The sequence below is a fragment of the Erythrolamprus reginae genome, chromosome 1 (genome assembly GCF_031021105.1).
Source record: "Erythrolamprus reginae isolate rEryReg1 chromosome 1, rEryReg1.hap1, whole genome shotgun sequence".
NCBI lineage: Eukaryota > Metazoa > Chordata > Lepidosauria > Squamata > Dipsadidae > Erythrolamprus > Erythrolamprus reginae.
The window spans coordinates 142,659,759-142,678,654 of NC_091950.1; the positions used below are offsets into that span (position 1 = coordinate 142,659,759).

The window sequence follows — 18,896 nt, forward strand, 5'->3', positions numbered from 1 at the left end:
ACAGCTTCCAAATGTTTCTACCTCCAGCATGACTGATGAAGGCCCTGGAGAAAATTTAACTACATTTGGAACGGCAGTCCAAATTTGGGCTAGTTAATAACAATGTATTCCCAAAATAATAATTTCCACTATTCCACTGTTTTCTTAATGTGAATTACTAATTAGAAGTTACTACTGGTGAAAGTAGCCTGATGCAAACTAGTCAAATTCTAAATGCAATAGCAATCCAATAGAAGTGCTGCAAAGGTTCCAAGGGCACATTTCCTTCCAATCTTAAAATTAGGACAGATTGAGCAGCTTGCAATTTAGTGAATTATAGGGTAATCCTAGAATATTATCTAACATAGCAATTTAGGACTAGGCTTGCTTGCATGAGTTTCAGCCGTTAGTCATCAAAGTTTCTAATAAATTGTTATTGGTTCCAAGATGTGCTGTCATGGTTTTCTGTGCCAGACATAACGATAGCTTCTCAAGACAACCAATGCAAGCAACTGCATATGGCAAATAGATTTGCTGATTGTAGAAATCCTTAAAACAATCATGACTGCCAAACCCATCTTGAAGACCCAATATGACAAATTCTGTATTATTCTACCTGCATATATTTAAGCCAACATGAGCTGCTCAATTATATCATTTCCTGGGGGGAAAGCATAGCTGTGTTTAGTATTTTGTGCCTCAGTAATTCAAGTCTATGCTTGCATGGAGGCAGGCTTGGGTTGGGGATTTTTGGTATACAGTACATTTGTTGATAAGTGAAGGAAGGTTTGTAATGAGTTTTCCGTCCTGCTGTTTGGAAACCAAAGGGTTGCAATTCAGCGACTCCAGATTGCCAACCCCTCAACTCCCGCGCGATTTTATGGGGGCAAAAAACAAACAAACTCATATCCCAAGCAATTATTTACTTTTGAACTCCAAGCCCACATCTGGAAATAATTTATTTTATTTATTTTTATTTGTTTTGTCAAGTACATATTGGAGGTATGTAAAGATATATTCATATACATGATACTAGTAAAAAGAAAAAAATAAGAAACATTAGATACAATAATATTAATATACACGATACTGGTAAAAAAAATAATAAAAAGAAACATTAGGACAGGGGACGGAAGGCACGCTGGTGCACTTCCATAATGTTCTCCTTCGGGGTATCATTTCCACGGACCTAAACCGTGAGGGGAGGTCGCTTTGGAGGACCTTGAGAGGAAGGTTGAGCCATGGCGAGCCCGGCAGGACCCCCCCCCCTCCAAATTCTGGGGCTTCTGGCTTTCGCATGCTGGAGCATTCACACGCGCGGGAAAAGGAAGCAGCGAGGGTCCCGGGAACATTTTCCGAAGGAGTGGGCGGCGTCTGAGTCTGGACGGAGCGCCTCGAAAAGCCAGGTTGCAGCTTTCCAGCCGGCGGTGACCCTTACGCTGCGTCTCTCTCTTTCTCTCCCTGCGTCAGAGTTTGCCCCAGGCAGCCACTGAGGGGAGAGCGAGCCTTGCGCGCCTTTTCTCCCAGTCAGGGGCTCCGGCCCGCTCGCCTTTTCCCTCAGCTCCCTCTCCCACCCCCCACGCCTCATTTTGCCCCAGTGTCGCGTGCCTTGCCGGGGGCCCCCTCCCCGGCCTCAGCCTCCCCGTCGAGGTGACTCCAGCTCGTCCCCCTTCCTTCCTCGACCCGTGTCTTCGACCCCGCTCTGACGTAGCGGGAGACCGAGGGAGGAGGGGGGGAGAGGAGGAGGAAGAGGGATGGATGACTCACAATGTTATGATGCGGTTCCACAACACACCGCCACATTCGGCTAGAGACGGTGTATAAAAACAGCCTGGAGCCGCCGCTGCTACTGCCGCCGCCGCCGTCCCCTTGCTACGACCCCGCGCGGGAGCCATAGCCGGAACGGAGAAAAACCATCCCACCCGCCACCGGGGAAGCAGGTTTCAAGGTGAGCAGCGGAGAGGGCAGAGCAGGCGCCGCCACCGAAACTTTCCCTGTCCTCCCGGGGCGCCTGGCCATCCCTCAGCCCGGCCTAAGAGCCATCTTCCACCAGGCACCGGGGGGGGGGGAGAGAGAAGAGCCGCTCCCCGGTCCGCCCTCCCCATCCCCTCGCCGCTGTCCTCCGCCAGGCTAGTGAATCCCGCGGGGGAAACTTCCCCACGCCGCCTTTATTTTCCTTTCCGCGCAGGCGGCCACGTGAGTCAGACTCTGCGGTGATTAACGCGCGGGTCGGTCGTCGGGCTCCTCCCACTTTCACTTATTTTCTCGCCCCCTCCTCCTTCCTTTCTGCCCCCCCCTCCATTCGTTCTTCTGAGAGATGAAGAAGCGGACGTGAACGGGGGAAGGGAGAATGACAAGCGACGCAATACGAGTTTGCACCCGGGCGTAGCGTGACGATTTTTCAAAATTATTATTATTATTACTGCATTCATCGAAAAGCCGAGCGGCTAAGAACCGGGAATCGGTCGCTGACAGACTTGGACCCCCCCCCCACTTCCCCATGCGTGATTCTGAGGACCCCAATTTTTTGGGGGGGGGCAATATATGCTGATTCTGTAAAGCGCTTAGAGAGGGCTGTAAACGCAGCACTGTGAAGGGGTATATAAGTCTAAATGCCATTGCTATTCGCTGCGGGACGGAACGAGGGTTTGTGCGAATCTCAAGGGGGACAGAGTGGAGGAGGCGGTGGGGGGGGGCTCCCGAAAAGTCGGTTTACCGATGTGTAATATATGGTATGTCTGTATGTGTGTATGTTAGTACAGGGGATTTTCTTAAACTTATAATATTTTAATTAATTGGATTGTATTGGATTGTTTTTCACTTGTTGTGAGCCGCCCCGAGTCTTCGGAGAGGGGCGGCATACAAATCCAAATAATAAATAAATAAATAAATAAATTCCTGTTTCTCACCGGCAGGGAGCGAGCTCGAGGGGGTGGAAGCTGTCAGAACTGGGGAAGTAGGCGACTTTGAATGAATGTGCACGGTGAGCCGTATTACTGACTCCCTGGAAAAAGACTTTCTTAAGCACGGATGATTTTGGAGGGGGGGGGGACACGACGGGATATAGGAATGCATTGGGGAAAGATGCATTATCGGTAGCTATTTGCTAGCAGGAACTCAGGAGACCTGTATGAAAGGTCTGTGCGTTACAGTAATTAAACTGAATAGCTGACTTGTCATGCTAGAAATATAATTAAATACACATGGAAATCCATAATTTCATAATGAAATCCACAACCCATTAGATGGTCAAGGTCCTTTTCGAACACGATGGACAAACATCATAATGAAATATAACTCAACAACAGCTTGATAGCTTTTGACAGGCCCTATATTTATGTATGACAAAAATGTCTTCAAATTTTATGGATGTCCGTCTCAACATCATGACTGATACTGAGTTACTGACATAATGTCTGACAATATATGAGTGTTACTGTGTTAAAAGGACAAAACAAACAAACACTATCTAAATCAGCCTGGCGATTAAGATGAAAAGAGTCATGCTTTTAATTCAAGTAAGGGATCTGGTTCAACCCCAATTTTCAGTATTAAACACATTTACTGGTACTTAAGAAAACTTTGTGGAAAGTATGTAAAAAAAAGCATGCTGTATAGTTTTTACACTAGTTGTCAATGACATAATTCATTATCATTACAGTATTTATTTAATTTAGATTTGTATGCCGCCCCTCTCCGTAGACTCGGGGCAGCTCACAACAGAATAAAAACAATTTATAACAAATCCAAATATAATTTAAGATATTTTAAAAAACCCGGTTTGATTTAAAAAACCCCATTTACTAAACAAACATACATACTAATGTATGCATACTAATGCATAAATTGTATAAGCCCGGGGGAGATGTCTCAGTTCCGCCATGCCTGACGACAAAGGTGGGTTTTAAGGAGCTTACGAAAGGCAAGGAGAGTAGGGGCAGTTCTAATCTCTGGGGGGAGTTGGTTCCAGAGAGTCGGGGCCGCCACAGAGAAGGCTCTTCCCCTGGGGCCCGCCAACTGACATTGTTTAGTTGACGAGACTCGGAGAAGGCCTACTCTGTGGGACCTAATCGGTCGCTGGGATTCGTGCGGTAGAAGGCAGTCTCGGAGATATTCTGGTCCAGTGCCATGAAGGGCTTTAAAGGTCATAACCAACACTTTGAATTGTGACCGGAAACTGATCGGCAACCAATGTAAACTGCGGAGTGTTGGTGAAACATGGGCATACCTAGGTAAGCCCATGACTGCTCTCGCAGCTGCATTCTGCACGATCTGAAGTTTCCGAACACTTTTCAAAGGTAGCCCCATGTAGAGAGCTGAGCATCTGTTATTTATTTATTTATTTATTTATTTAATTAATTTATTTATTAGATATGTATGCCGCCCCTCTCCGAACACTCGGGGCGGCTCACAACAACAGAAACAATACAAATCTAAAATTAAAACAATTTAAAACCCATTAATATAAGAACAATCATACATCTCATACAAACCATACATAAAGCAGAAACGGCCCAGGGGAATCAATTACCCCATGCCTGATGACAGAGGTGAGTTTTAAGGGGTTTGCGAAAGGCAAGGAGGTTATAAGATCATTATAAGGTTTTTGGGCCAATGGGGGGAAAAATTAAACTTCTGTAGTTTTCTTCATCTTCAGCGAATTCATGAAACTGGTTTATTCAGTAGAACAATAATGTGACTTGAAGATCTCCAACCGGCTGAAATCACATGAAAGCGTTTTGTTTGGCACACCTTCAAATGTAATGCTTGTTTTGAACATTCATAAGAAGGTCCATTTCATTTCCCAGTCTCCAATGGTCCAAGATTTGCATCCCTCCTTAGCTTATTCCTTCCCCTTTTCTCTCTCTCACTAGATACCTCCCCTTTCGGTCTGGTTCTCATCTGGGGGGGCCCTGGCAGTGCAGCCTCCCCAAACTTTTTTTGAAAAACGGCTCTAGCCAACCTGCTTCGCTGCTTCACTTGTGATCGCTTATGTGGGGGTTGCACAGCGCCAGCTCCCCCACCTCGACAAGGCATCGCTCTCCAGCCTGTCATGCCCAGCTGTGAGCCAGTGCCACCAGCCGCCTACCTCCCTACCAAAACTTTCCGCAGTTATCTGCCCCGGTGCCACCGGACTTACAGCTGTGTCCACTGCAGGGCCCACTTGGCCAAACACGACGAGCTCATCTCCAAGGTAGGTGTGCCGGCCTCAGGATCACAGTGACAAACTTAGTTATACCTACCATTTGTCTATGGCCCAACCAACCCTGGCATTATGCTTCCTCACAGCATTGCCTGTTCTGGGATAACCTAAGTGCAGCGCCTGGGATCCCTCGGCAATATCAGTCTGTCTCGGAACAGCCTGATCTTTCTTACCACTCAGGGTCCCGACTGAGCGGTTGGGTTTGGGAAAGGGGATTCAACCATCTGATAAGGGAGAGGACGTAACTTTTATACTTTATTTCCACAGTCCTTCCAGGGAAGTCATGGTCGCGCCTATCTTTTCAATTCTGTGTGAGTGTCCTCCTGCAATTGGTTTTATTTGGTGGGAATGGGATGCAAGGTGAGGAGCATGCATAGTGGAAGCAGGCAAACATACGGTTGTGTTTGCCTTGGAATGAAAGAAAATAGCTTTCTTGCAAAAGAGGAGAATTTTAAGTATTGGGAGATTTATCTATATCTATCTATCTATCTATCTATCTATCTATCTATCTATCTATATCTACCTACCTACCTACATCTATCTATCTATCTATCTATCTATCTATCTATCTATCTATCTATTATCTATCTATCTATTATCTACCTACCTACCTACCTATATCTATCATCCATCGATCCATCTATCGATCTATCTCTACCTACCTACCTACCTACCTACCTATCTATTATCTATCTAGCTATCTATTATCTACCTACCTACCTATATCATCCATCCATCCATCCATCCATCTATCGATCTATCTCTACCTACCTACCTACCTATCTATATCTATCTATCTATCTATCTATCTATCTATCTATCTATCTATATCTACCTACCTACCTATATCTATCTATCTATCTATCTATCTATCTATCTATCTATCTATCTATCTATCTATCTATCTATTATCTATCTACCTACCTACCTATATCATCCATCCATCCATCCATCCATCTATATCTACCTACCTACCTATATCTATCTATCTATCTATCTATCTATCTATCTATCTATCTATCTATCTATCTATCTATTATCTATCTACCTACCTACCTATATCTATCATCCATCCATCCATCCATCCATCCATCCATCCATCCATCCATCCATCCATCTATCGATCTATCTCTACCTACCTACCTACATCTATCTATCTATCTATCTATCTATCTATCTATCTATCTATCTATCTATCTATCTATCTATCTATCTATCTATCTATCTATCATCTATCTATCAGTAAATTTATTGAAGTGAGATGTATAATTCAGTATTTCCCCAAATGACCAGCCTATCTGTTATATCTCCCTCAGTATTTTCTGTATCACAACAGTCTTTACAGTTGCAGTTCATTTGCTTCCAAGGCTTAATTTGACCGAATTGTGCAATAGTAATAGGGAATAAAACACACAATAAATAGGCTTCACGGCAATACATCGGGACACATGTGTCCTATTTTTGCTTTTGATGTTACCATTGCCGTTCTTTAACTTGGCAATGGACCTCCCCTATCGTAGCATTTATTAGGCTTTATAAATGGAACCCAACCTATTGCACTGTAGCACTGGAATTTCCTCTTAGCTCCCTCACCCAGAGGAAGATACATTCTTGGTTTTGAAGAATGGTCTACTCCTGATTCAAATTATTGGAGATGACATCTCTCCTTTCCCTCTAGTCTACGCATTAATCAGTTCCTAGAAAGTGTTATCTATTTAAATTGTTTTAATTATTGGATTTGTATTGTTTTGCTGTTGTGAGCCACTCCGAGTCTTCGGAGAGGGGCGGCATACAAATCTAATAAAAAAATAAATAAATCTAGAAAGTTTAATTTCTTTGTCCTTAAGTATAACTCCCAAATGTCCGTTCCTCTGTTCAAAGAGTCAAATTAATTCAAAATTCATATACAAAGGTTGATTCAGGGTTATTAAAGTTCCATTATACAGAGATTTGAAAATTGCTGTTCAGCCTCCTGATACCAATTTTTGTAATGTATACCAGGGGTCTTGAAACCTGGCAACTTTTAAGAATTGTGGACTCTCAAATTACTAGAATTTCCTGCCAGCATGGCTGGCTGAGGAATTCTGGGCATTACAGTCCACAAATCTTAAAGCTGCCAAATTTGGAGACCCTGATGTATACAAACGGAGCTTACAGTACAGGTGGTCTTGACAAATGTATCATTTTCGTTCTCTTTTATTTCTAATTGGCCTTCAGCAGAAGAAAGCTCAACTACAACTCAACGAGACTGAGTCAGAGATGTAACATCCCTCTGACGTGGATAGTAATCCCAGCCAAGCAAATTGTTCTGGAGCAGATTCCTTTGGCTCCAGAAATAACCACTCTTCTTGAAGTGAAAGGAATATAGAGGTTGACTATAGCAAAAGATCTGTTTGACCATCTCTGTTGGAAATTACAAACTACCTATATACAGTATTCTTATTTGGCAGTCCTGCATTAGTTATTCAAAAGCTGACTAGTAAGTAAGTGATGGTTACATTGCTCCCGTGATAATCCTTATCTGCTTTTGCCTTCAAATGTGATAATATGAAATAAATCTAAACAGAGTACTATTTCTTCCTGGTTGATTTTCAAATAGTTGCACTGCATAACCTCCATCCTTATTACATAGCTCTGCATAACGGTGGTTAGAAATAAAATTACCGTACCTTTCACCTCAGGAAGGTGAGATTGGTAATGCAGTAGAATACAAATAACTGAGGCAAGTTCAAATTAAACAATACCTAATTTCTTTTCCTTTCTACCAGAATGTCCCGACTCCATTTTGCAGGAGAATTTAACTACCTTCTTGATATGTATATAATCTAACAGTAGTTCGTAAAATCAGTGTCCTTCCTGTTAGTGACTACTCCCCCTTCAATCGCAACAACACACGAGCACATTAATAGATTCAAACTTAACGTAAACTGCTCCAAACTAGATTGCTGAAAATATGACTTCAGCAATAGCGATCAACACCTGGAACGCATTACCTGAATGTGGTTTCCTCCCCAAACCCCAAAATCTTTAACCTCAGATTGTCTCCCCTTTTCTAAGAAGTTTGTAAGGGGCATGCATAAGCACACCATTGTACCTACCGTCCCTGTCCTATTGTCTTCTTATCATTACTTACTACTTATGTTATTCTTATGCAAACTACAATCCTATACTTGTTCAACAAAAGAAATTAAAAATAAATAAAAATGTATTAATTTAAAACAACCAAACCATTAGTTTGAAGTGTTCAAACAGGCATGCATGAAAATGTGGGCAATGTTTTCATGTAGTTTTTTAAATTTTTAGCCAATTCACAAAACTAAGTCAGAAAAACGAGAAATGGAAATGCAGAAAATTAATAATTCCTGTTTCAGAAGATTAAATAGAATTATCCAAGTTGTCTCTGCCTAGACCAGGGCCCCCCAAACTTGGCAAATTTAAGACTTGTGGACTTCAAGTCATAGAATTCTCCAGCCAGCTGTACCTCTGGCCTAGACACTTGTAATCAATAGACTACTATTGATGTGGCCCAATTTTCAATATTCTGAGCACAACATACTGCCTGTAGGCCCTTCTTTTTACCACTGGAGGCCGCTCCGAGATTAAATTTAGAATCCATTTCCTATTTTTTGTATTGGGTTTTCAGATTTCCTGGCAAAATGTTTATTTTTTCTTTATAAAGTGTAAATACATAATTATTTTAAAATGCCCACATTGTAAGAATCTATTCATTGCCTTGTCATTTGAAACTGAAACTACTAAACTATTATAGTCAACAAAGTAAATCGTAGTCCAACTAATATATAAAAGTTACTTGAAAAAAGTAGTTTTGTGTTTTAAAAAACTTTCTCCTATATATATGATTAATTCAGATCTCATAGGACAGGGATATTCCTCATTCTATTTTTTTTTTTTGCAAGCTATTGGCAGGACAGGATAGGGGCCATATTCATTATAAAGACAAAATGAGATGTTAACTTTTGATTTGATTACAGGGTTAATGTGGGCTGTGGTCCAGCAGAGCAACGTCTTCTGCTCACTGGTCTCCATTCAGTTGCTGATATATTTTGTGAAAACTGCAAGACTACACTGGGATGGAAATATGTGAGTAAATTCTCTTTAGAAATGTAATTCCAGCAATCAGATTTTTGGAAAGCACCCAAACTGGGGAGATTCAGGAAAACAAGAAAATATCTGTGAAAATATCTGTAGCTCGGGATTGAAATGAGGGGTCTTTGGTACACTCGGAACTTGGTTATTTTCCTGCAGATATTTTATTACCCAAATGGATAACATAATCAGCACTATCAAAGCAGTCCTTGTGATCCTATCCAATTGGGAAGAGTAGTGCAAATATACTAGCTTTTGTATGACCTCTGAAAAGATGTGCTGAATTTATTTATTATTTATTATTATTTATTACTTGGATTTGTATGCCGCCCCTCTCCGAAGACTCGGGGCGGCTCACAACATGTAAAAAGACAAATCGTAAGTAATCAACAATTTAAAATTTTAAAGATTTAAAAAACCCCACAAACTAACAGACTCACACACAAGCATACCATATATAAATTCAACGTGCCCAGGGGGGGGGGATGTTTCAATTCCCCCATGCCTGACGGCAAAGGTGGGTTTTAAGAAGTTTGCGGAAGGCAGGAAGAGTAGGGGCAGTTCTAATCTCCGGGGGGGGGGGGGCAGTTGTTGCTTGTCACACCTTCCCAATGGAAGTATGATTCTTAGAGCTTTGCTCTTTCACCTATTTCATCTCACGATAGCAAATTTATATTTTTGTTAGTTTTAGAGAGGGAGAGTCATTGTTTAAACTAGATACAGTGGTACCTCTACTTACAAACCTAATTCGTTTCGTGACCAGGTTAAGTAGAAAAGTTTGTAAGAAGTAGCAATTTTTCCCATAGGAATCAATGTAAAAGCAAATAATGTGTGCGATTGGGGAAACCATAGGGAGGGTGGGGGCCCTATTTCCACCCGGGAGATTCCTAGAGAGGCCTCACAGAGGCTTCTTCCCACCTTTTCCAGCCGTGTTTCCTCCCAGGAGATTCCTAGAGAGGCCTCACAGAGGCTTCTCCTTGCCTTTTTTGGTTACAGTTTCGGAGGCTTGGGTTCTTGAGAAGAGGCAAAAAAATTTTAATACCCAGTTCTGATCTAGAAAAGTTTGTAAGTAGAGGTGTTCTTAGGTAGAGGTACCACTGAAGATTCATGTCTAACAGGAGAGAATATTTGTAGGTGGGGCTGAGCTGTGGAATCCTTGATGTGAAGCTTGGTGTTTGTTTGCAGACGTTTCATTACCTTCCAACTAGGTAACATCGGTTTTTAGTGCTGGGTTTGTATCTCCTATTTCCTTCTTTGCCAGGAGCAAGCCTTCGAGACCAGCCAGAAGTACAAAGAAGGGAAGTACATCATTGAGATGTCACATATGGTGAAGGACAACGGCTGGGACTGAGAAGGAAGTCTGGGTTCATACCCTCCTGCGTAGCATGCCGTGCCCTTTCGTAACCCCATTGCCACAAGTGGCACCCCAGCACAACCAACCCAGCTACCCTTCCATCAATCTCCTGCACAGCATCATCCAGGGGAATGGAACTTCCAGGATCTTTCTCCCGAAGCCTCTTTCTGAAATGCTGGACTCACCGTTTGGAGGACTCTACCTATCCCCTAGAGCAGAAGAGGAAATATGCAGGTGGTAGAAAGTGGGAGACTCATGCGGGAGATTTTGGATTGGTTTGTCCTTGGCCTGTGTAGGTTTATGCCACATCCCGTTAGCACTCGTCCGCATAACACTGTGGCATCCCAGAATCGAGAACCTGGAATCAGGTGTGAACTGTGCAGTCCATTGTGTAAGGGGAAAAAAAACATCGCCCATAATACTTAATGCAATGTGACATAAAGTATACTTTGGGGGAGGGTCAACAAATCAGTTTGACGCATAAAAGATGAAGAGATCATCTCCAGTATCTCTAGCCTAAATAAGGGCTTCAACTACCGGCATGGCCCTAGATACCTCTGGACAGATAATGTTGATAGCATTGAGCTGGATAGAGCACTGTGCATTATAAGGTGGCTTCTAGTTCTTCTGCTTTCTAGGGAGAAATTAAGAGTTGTACATCAACCTGCTGATATTGGGCACCTAAGGTTGGATGGCGTAGATCATATGGGGAGATGAAAGATATCCTGAAGCAGGGGACAGAGGAACAGTCTCTCCAAATGGCAGTTATCGGTCCCTTCCCCAGACACTGCAATGGCATTTTTTCCCAGGTTTATTCTATGGAGTCCATTAATTTAGGTGTGAACCACCATGTGCTTATAATCCCTGAGCACTACGTACCCCCTCCCTCAACTCCCTTGCCATACATGAAGGGTGGGGCGGCGGGAGGGGGACACAACACTAGCACTGTCACCAGCGCAGGAATTCTTTTGTATAATAAAATTGTTTTATATTTTAAAACAAGCAATCCATACTATCAATAGCTTCTGTCATCCTGCTTCCTTTGCAGATTTAGCACCAAGCCAGAAGTTCTGTTGACGGGAAATTAGCTTTCTGCTGGTTGAAGTTTTCAATAGGCATGGAATCCAGAAGTATTACCCGACTGCATACATTTCAAATATTCATACCAAATCATCCAAAAAAACCCCCAAAGCAGTATGTTTATCCCCTCAGACAAAACTGCATACTCAAGTTATCATAATCTGCCTGCTAACTGGCTCAGATTATGCCTGGATCTTGTTTTATGAATAAAGAGATTTCCTTTTCCAAAAATCTTTAGCCATCTTCTAAAGCAGCAGTCCCCAAACAATGGCTTGTGGGCTGCATGCTGAGGCCATTTATCCGGCCCACGGGTGAGTGACAGGAGCACATCTAATTTTCCATGAATAAAATGTGGTATTTTGTTAGCAACTAATATCATCATCAAAAAAGTTGCAAAAGTTTTTTTTCTAATTTTGTCATCCAGTTACATTCATTTTCTTTTAATTAAATTCCCTCATCAAATAAGTATAACACCAATTATATTTCTAACTTATTAACCATTATGCCAAAGTGCTTCCTTCTTTATTTATACATTTTTATAAGCCAAGAAAACCTTGTATAGCCAATCAGATGTTAACAAAAAAATTTTTAAAAACAAAACAAACATATATGAATTTCAGACTTTTCTCCTCCCTTCTAAATAGTACGTTCCCATTTTGTTTTTTACTTTAAAATAAGGTATGTGTAGTGTGCATAGGGATTTGTTCATAGTTTTTTTTTATAGTCCGGCCCTCCAAGAGTCCGAGGGACAGTGAACTGGCCCCCTGTGTAAAAAGTTTGGGAATCCCTGTTTTAAAGGATACCCAATATACGTGAGCAATCCACATTCGATTTATCTCAAAACAGACAACAGAAAAATGACCAATATTTTCAGCTGCTGCTTGAATGCCAAATCATGTTGGTATCCAAGTTATCCAAACCCAGCAACTGAAATTGAAGATTTAAGATTTAATTGGATTTGTATGCCGCCCCTCTCCGAAACCTCCTTTGAAAGGAGGGTGAATAGATAGCTCTCGTCATAGAAGCCATTGTTCTAGCAGGACAAAATGGGTTATTTTTTGCTTCTTCATTACGCCTCATGTAACAAGTCTCCATGCCTGGCCTTTCATCTTTACCATCAATGGAAGTACAAAGAATTTCATGCTGCTGTGGCCACCAACCCAATGCCCTTTTTACATTGCACTGCTTGGTCGGGCTCAGTAGCACAATGTGAAAAGAGCCTCGGGCAGGGGCCGTGCCCAGTGTATCCGAAGGCCCTCGGCTTTGTCCACAGGAACAAGAGTGTTGCCTTCTCATACTCTCACTGAAGGGTGAAAAGGATCACACAAGAACTGTGATTTATTTTATCAATGCACTTTCTTTGGTACGAGTTTCTATAGAATACTGGGCTGCTGCACAGTACATATTTAAGCAAACCGTTCTCTTCAGTCTTTGTCCAGCAGAAGTATCCAGTTTTATGTTCCAAGAAGACTGTTCGGGAAGCTGACCTAAAAAGCAGAGGGTAAAATAAAGGGAAATAACTTGCATCTCCCATCAATTCTCCTTTGTTACTACAAAACAGTTGTAATCCTAAAGCAGTATAGGAGTTAACTCTTGCCTTGGAACAGCATTATACAAAATTGCAAGATTTTTAAAAAAATATTTGGAATTCATAGTATAAGCCTATATTCAAAGAAAAAGTATCAGTTATAAAAGAAGCAGTTTCTCATCTGCATCTCCAAACAAATGAGAGGCACAAAGCCTGAAACCTCAAGATCACGCATGGCCTCCCCAAAAATCTGACTACATCTTCCAGAATTCTTGTCGCTAAATTTAAATTTGCAATATGACAATAGAGGGCTTGTTAAATACATTAGGATATTTAATTTTAACTCTAGCTACTTTTTATGGCTCTGACCACTTAATGTGAGACTTCCAATCTCTCAAAGGCAATATGTGACTACTAAAGATTGTGCAATTTTGTGCTAATCAAAACCACCGGATCCAGAAAGCTACCGGTAGATTCTACTTGGCATTACATTTTTCTCTGTGTGCTCTTTAAATCTAGTCCCTCCAGAATTTTTCTTATCTGAAATCGTTAGTCACCTTATTGAATAATCTGGATCTATACATGATAAAACTAAACCCCGATTCTTCTAAAAATAAGCATTCATAGCTTTACAAATATTTATATTAAATCTTAAGATAATCACAGTTGATTTAAATTGCAGTTGATTTACTGTTTATCTCGTCTAGACTCCTGAATCTCAAATTACCAACTTCAGAATAGTGAATATAATTTATATTTTTCTGGATGTAATCTTTTTTTGCCTCTACTTTACATCTCCTGCATTCAAATGTGAAAGACCAAAACCAGCCCATTTCCATCATATAGTTGAAAAACAAGAAAAGAGCCAAGCCTACAGCCAAGCCTATTTCTTAATTCTAAGCTATTGTAGCTATGGACACTTATGGCAAGGGAGGAGCACAATGGATAATTATACAATTATCAAACACAGGAAATCATGAGCCAAGGTGGTTCAAAAATACAGGTTTACTGCATGCTAACCCTCTCTACCAGAATCTGAACGGCTAATGGTTAGTCAAATTGGCAATAGATAACATTCAATGAAATTGAAGGTGGGCAGGTTCAATCACTTGTGGATGCGAAGGGACTCCAAATTGATAGTGCTCTTGACTCCTCCCTGACGCTCGGCTTGGTCATTTCATACATCATTATGTAAATCAGTGTTTTTCAACCAGTGTGCCGTGGCACACTAGTGTGCCGCGAGACATGGTCAGGTGTGCCGTGAAGCTCAGAGAGAAAGAAAGCAACAGAGAAAGAAAGCAAGAGAGAGAGAGAGAGAAAGAAAGAGAGAGAAAGAGCAAGCGAGAGAGAAAAAGAACAAGAGAGAGAGAAAGCAACCAAGAGAGAGAGAGAACAAGAGAAAGAGAGAGAGAAAGAGAGAGAGAGAAAGAGAGAGAGAGAAAGCAAGAGAGAGAGAAAGAGAGGGAGGGAAGGAGAGAGAGAAAGACATAGAGGGAGGGAGGGAGAGAGCAAAAAAGTGGAAGGAAGGAAGAGAAAGAAAGAGGGATGGAGAGAGAAAGAAAGAGGGAGGGAGAAAGAAATAGAGTGAAGGGGAGGAAGAGAGAGAGAGATTTTTTTTGTCCAAACTTTTGTAGTCGCCCCCCCCCCCCCCGCTTAATGTGCCCCAGGGTTTTGTAAATGTAAAAAATATGCCGCGGCTCAAAAAAGGTTGAAAATCACTGATGTAAATAATGTATTTCACAAGTACAGTATATAATTTCTGTCATCTATGTCACCACATGATGCCTACTTTATTGTTCTATGCCTATTTTACAGGAATCTCCGCATAGTGGCAGTTTTCACCTGGGAAAGACTAGATAAAGAGGGGGAGTCAGACCGTGCCCTCTTGTATTTATGTAAACGAGTCTAAAGTATATTGTGGCTTCCACTGGATGTCTTAAATTCTCTATATTATTCAATACATAAGAAATCATACACACACACACATATACACAAGCACAGCTTAGGTCATTTATTTGTGTTGACCTAAGACTACATATGTTGCAGTTCTCTATTACTTTCACCAAGCAAAGACCTAAATTCCAATACAACAATTACTGCATACATATGAAATCTATAATATACATCTGAATCACCATAGGAGAAGATAATATGCAGTATTACTATTGAAATAATTTTAACAAGTTTTTATTGCAAGTAGTATGAAATATTGAGTAACATACTCGAATCAAAAAATATATCAAGTAGGGAAGCAAGGACATGATAGCAAATAAAGGCTTAAATATGGGGGAGGTTTGATATTCCAAAGCAATGATCAGCTAAAGTTAGGAATCTGTCATAGCACTACTTTCACAAAAAGCTACACTGTCATGGAACAAGGAACCAGTAGAAAAATTAACTCAGAATTCCCTTCTCCAAGATTACATCTTATCAAATTGTTTTGCCAAATGATCTCTTATAAGTAGCTGAGAGAATAGTTGCATTATTTAATCAAAGAAAGTGTTACCTGAAAATTACTTCCAGCTGCATAGTGGTTTAGCTGGAAGCAGCAGCACAACAGAAGGGAAAATAGATTGTTTATACCTAGTGTTTGGGGAACTGATGCAATAGGGTGTCCTTGTTTTTCATTGACAGGCCATTCACCTTATCAATGATGTTGAACCTTATCACCAGATATGAAGGAAATAGAATTTGGGAAATAACAAGTTTCTAGAGCAAAGGGAAACAGCTATCAGATTTAGACAAGAAGTAAGAGATTGCAAAACCATTTAAAATCTTTTCTATTTTGTCCTATATAATTTTTGGGAAGGTGGGAAACTCTGCATTTCAGCTCCTTTATTATACATCTAAACATATATTTTGTTTGATTGCTGGAACCAGCTTTCAGCATTGATTAGAAATTACTGCAAAGAGCTAACCAAGGCATAAACAGGGTTCACTGGGTTGTTGTTTTTCCTAAACACTTCCATGCCATTAATATATTGTTGATAAAAATACCTTTTGGAAATACAGTGCTCCAAAAATAATAATAAAGGGAACGCTTAAAAAACATAATATAACTTCAAGTAAATCAAACTTCTGTGAAATCAAACCATCCACTTAGGAAACAACACTGATTGACAATCAATTTCATATGCTGTTGTGCAAATGCAATAGTTGTGCAAATGAAATATTCAATGAGAATATTTCATTCAGATCTAGGATGTGTTATTTGAGTGTTCCCTTTATTTTTTTTGAGCAGTATAGTTGTGTTACTGAAGTACTCATTCAATATATTTATACTAAAAGCACAGTTAAAAATTGCAAATGGGCAAGAGCTGTGAAGCAGAAACAAGCCATAAATTGCTGGGAATTATAAAAGATTATAAAATAATAGCATGTAGATTTAAGTATGAAACTCCCATTGTTCTAAGAACAGAAAAGAGAAATATACTTGAGTTTGATAAAATCAACTCAACTTGAATAAGGTTTGACTAAGTTCAGATGTGTGACTTTTATAATAGGACAGGTGGGAAAAGTCAGGGAAAAAAATAAGCACAGCATTTCTTGGTTTCAGATCACTAATGAAAGAGGGCAGACAAAGAATAAGAGAATGAAACTTCCAACTGCAAGTAAAAATATTTTATTCAGTGCAAAGCATTTAAAAAACCATATTCCTGCTCTGCAAAGCTAATGCTACCAATAGCAAGGAGAGGGGCGGCATACAAATCTAATAAATAAATAAATAAATTATTCATGAATAATTAAGAAAAAGGTAAACAGTATACACTATGTATAGAGTAACTGTTTTCTGAACAATGAATATATCTCTCTCTATGAAGAAGTCAATACCATATTCACTCATTTCATGTCATGCATGTGGTAAATTATTCAAAACCAGTGGGATTATAAACACATTCCATCAACCTTTGCTTAAAATTAACACATACAGTATATGATTGCTTAGAGCTCCTCAAACTAGGTCTTCTATTATCGTTCCATGAAATTGCATACATGAAGCGTGGTATGAGGATATCACGTCATTGCAGCTACTCTGTGGAATTATATAACTATGATGTCACACACACAGAAAGTTTTGGTCCAGGTTTATCATAGACTGGTAGAATAATGCATGGATTGAGGGGGTAGGGGAATGTACAGATCAATTAAAACACATATAAAGCATAGACCAGATAGATACTAAACCTGGGTACAAAAATTATATTTCACAATGATTTTTCCATGTTAAAAAAATTAATATGAAGAATAAGTGTAAAAACTGAAAAGAGTGTCTTTTATTGTTAGTTCAAAAACAAGTAGTTATTCACGCCTTGGAAACAAATATCTGTACATAGTTTAGTACATGAAGCTAAATATACAAACTAAGTAGCACACTTATTAGACTTCATTTGATACCTAAGTATTCAGAGGCAAGTTGTGGATCCTCTACTGTAGAATGTACAGAATGTTCTATATTCTCTTCTCACACCTAAATGGTCCCACTTGGGCTTAAGCATGTGGATCAACAGCTGCTCTCTACATATAGCTGCCTTATGATGGGAAGGGATCAATACCATCTTTCAACATCTGTAGCTCCTTATGATATTTTAAGTGTTCAAGTCAAACATTGATACAGTGTTATATTTCCATATAAATAAACATTGTTTATTTAGCAAAGGGATAGATTTGTTATGAAATCTCCAAAGAGCCACTAACATTTCTAACCTTACTGTGATATTTTTGGATATCCTACAGTTACCATTTAATTTCCCTCAGAAACTGCAGACTTAATTTTCCCACAAAACAAATTACATTGGGTTATATACATCCTTGACCTTGCAATAATAATTAGCTGAAAAACTTTCGAACAGAAAGAGCAATTCAGCAGTGAAATAAATTATCCCGAGAGATGTTTAGCTCTCCCTTCACAGGAAGTGTTCAAGCAAAGGCTCAACAGTAATCAATCTGCAATATTTTAATTTGCATTGCTGCAATGAACAGGGGGTGGTCTTAATGGCCTAAATAGCCCTTGCCACCTCTACATTCAATTAATTCATGTATTACACTGTGGGAGTACATATTTACCAACCTAATAACTCACAACTGAAATAAGCCAGAGAAGGAAAAAACGCCTTAACTTTATTTCTTAGCTGTTATTTTGGATGGATAAAAAGAAATATACCGGTAACTGTTGTTTTTTTCAGTTCACTGGCAACCCTTTTCATACAGTCTAGGTTTGTTTGGGTGGAAGTGTCTCATCACAATGCCTAATTTATGAAGAGCCACTGTTTTATATTTTGAATATTAACTAAGTCCATTTCAAAAGGTAAATAATCTTAGTTTATATTTCTTTAATATGTGCTAAATAGTTAGCAAACAAACATTCTTTTTGGATTTTAATTTCTGCAAATTATAGTCATTTCCCTTTGTTTAAATTGAAAACTCTTTAGTGAAAACTCTACTACATTTAAACTGAATTTGCATTGCAAATGATGGGTGCTGTCTTGTCCAATGTGATTTAGCCATGAGTACTATAAATCTTGTAAATCATTTTTAAAACAGTATTATTATTATTATTATTATTATTATTATTATTATCACAATGATTGTATTTTTTCTGATTTCATGCATGACAAGAATAAGTCACTTAGATTAGGGTTAATATT

General features: G+C 39.8%; 1 protein-coding gene and 1 long non-coding RNA gene across 4 annotated transcripts; one reads left to right on the top strand and one right to left on the bottom strand.

Moving 5' to 3' along the window:
* The first annotated feature begins 1,362 nt into the window (after nucleotides 1–1,362).
* YPEL4 (yippee like 4) lies at nucleotides 1,363–11,954 on the top strand. Of its 3 annotated transcripts, none has more exons than XR_011556773.1 (6): nucleotides 1,363–1,927; nucleotides 4,854–5,173; nucleotides 5,450–5,493; nucleotides 9,175–9,283; nucleotides 10,551–10,877; nucleotides 11,692–11,954. XR_011556773.1 is itself a non-coding variant. In XM_070726937.1 (6 exons), exons 3-6 carry the CDS (start codon nucleotides 5,033–5,035, stop codon nucleotides 10,638–10,640), a joined length of 384 nt encoding a protein of 127 aa, XP_070583038.1. In that variant the 5' UTR covers nucleotides 1,363–1,927; nucleotides 2,895–2,962; nucleotides 4,854–5,032; the 3' UTR covers nucleotides 10,641–11,645. The 3 variants fall into 3 exon arrangements, 2 of the variants coding, with proteins under 2 accessions (XP_070583038.1, XP_070583030.1); XM_070726937.1 differs by lacking the exon at nucleotides 11,692–11,954 and adding an exon at nucleotides 2,895–2,962 and having other exon boundaries at nucleotides 10,551–11,645; XM_070726929.1 differs by lacking the exon at nucleotides 11,692–11,954 and having other exon boundaries at nucleotides 10,551–11,645.
* A 1,089-nt stretch (nucleotides 11,955–13,043) lies between these two features.
* LOC139153250 (uncharacterized) lies at nucleotides 13,044–15,851 on the bottom strand. The gene is made up of 2 exons (XR_011556775.1): nucleotides 15,758–15,851; nucleotides 13,044–13,210 (listed from the first exon to the last, which is right to left on the bottom strand). It is a non-coding gene; the product is annotated as an uncharacterized lncRNA (long non-coding RNA).
* Between the last annotated feature and the right edge of the window lie 3,045 nt (nucleotides 15,852–18,896).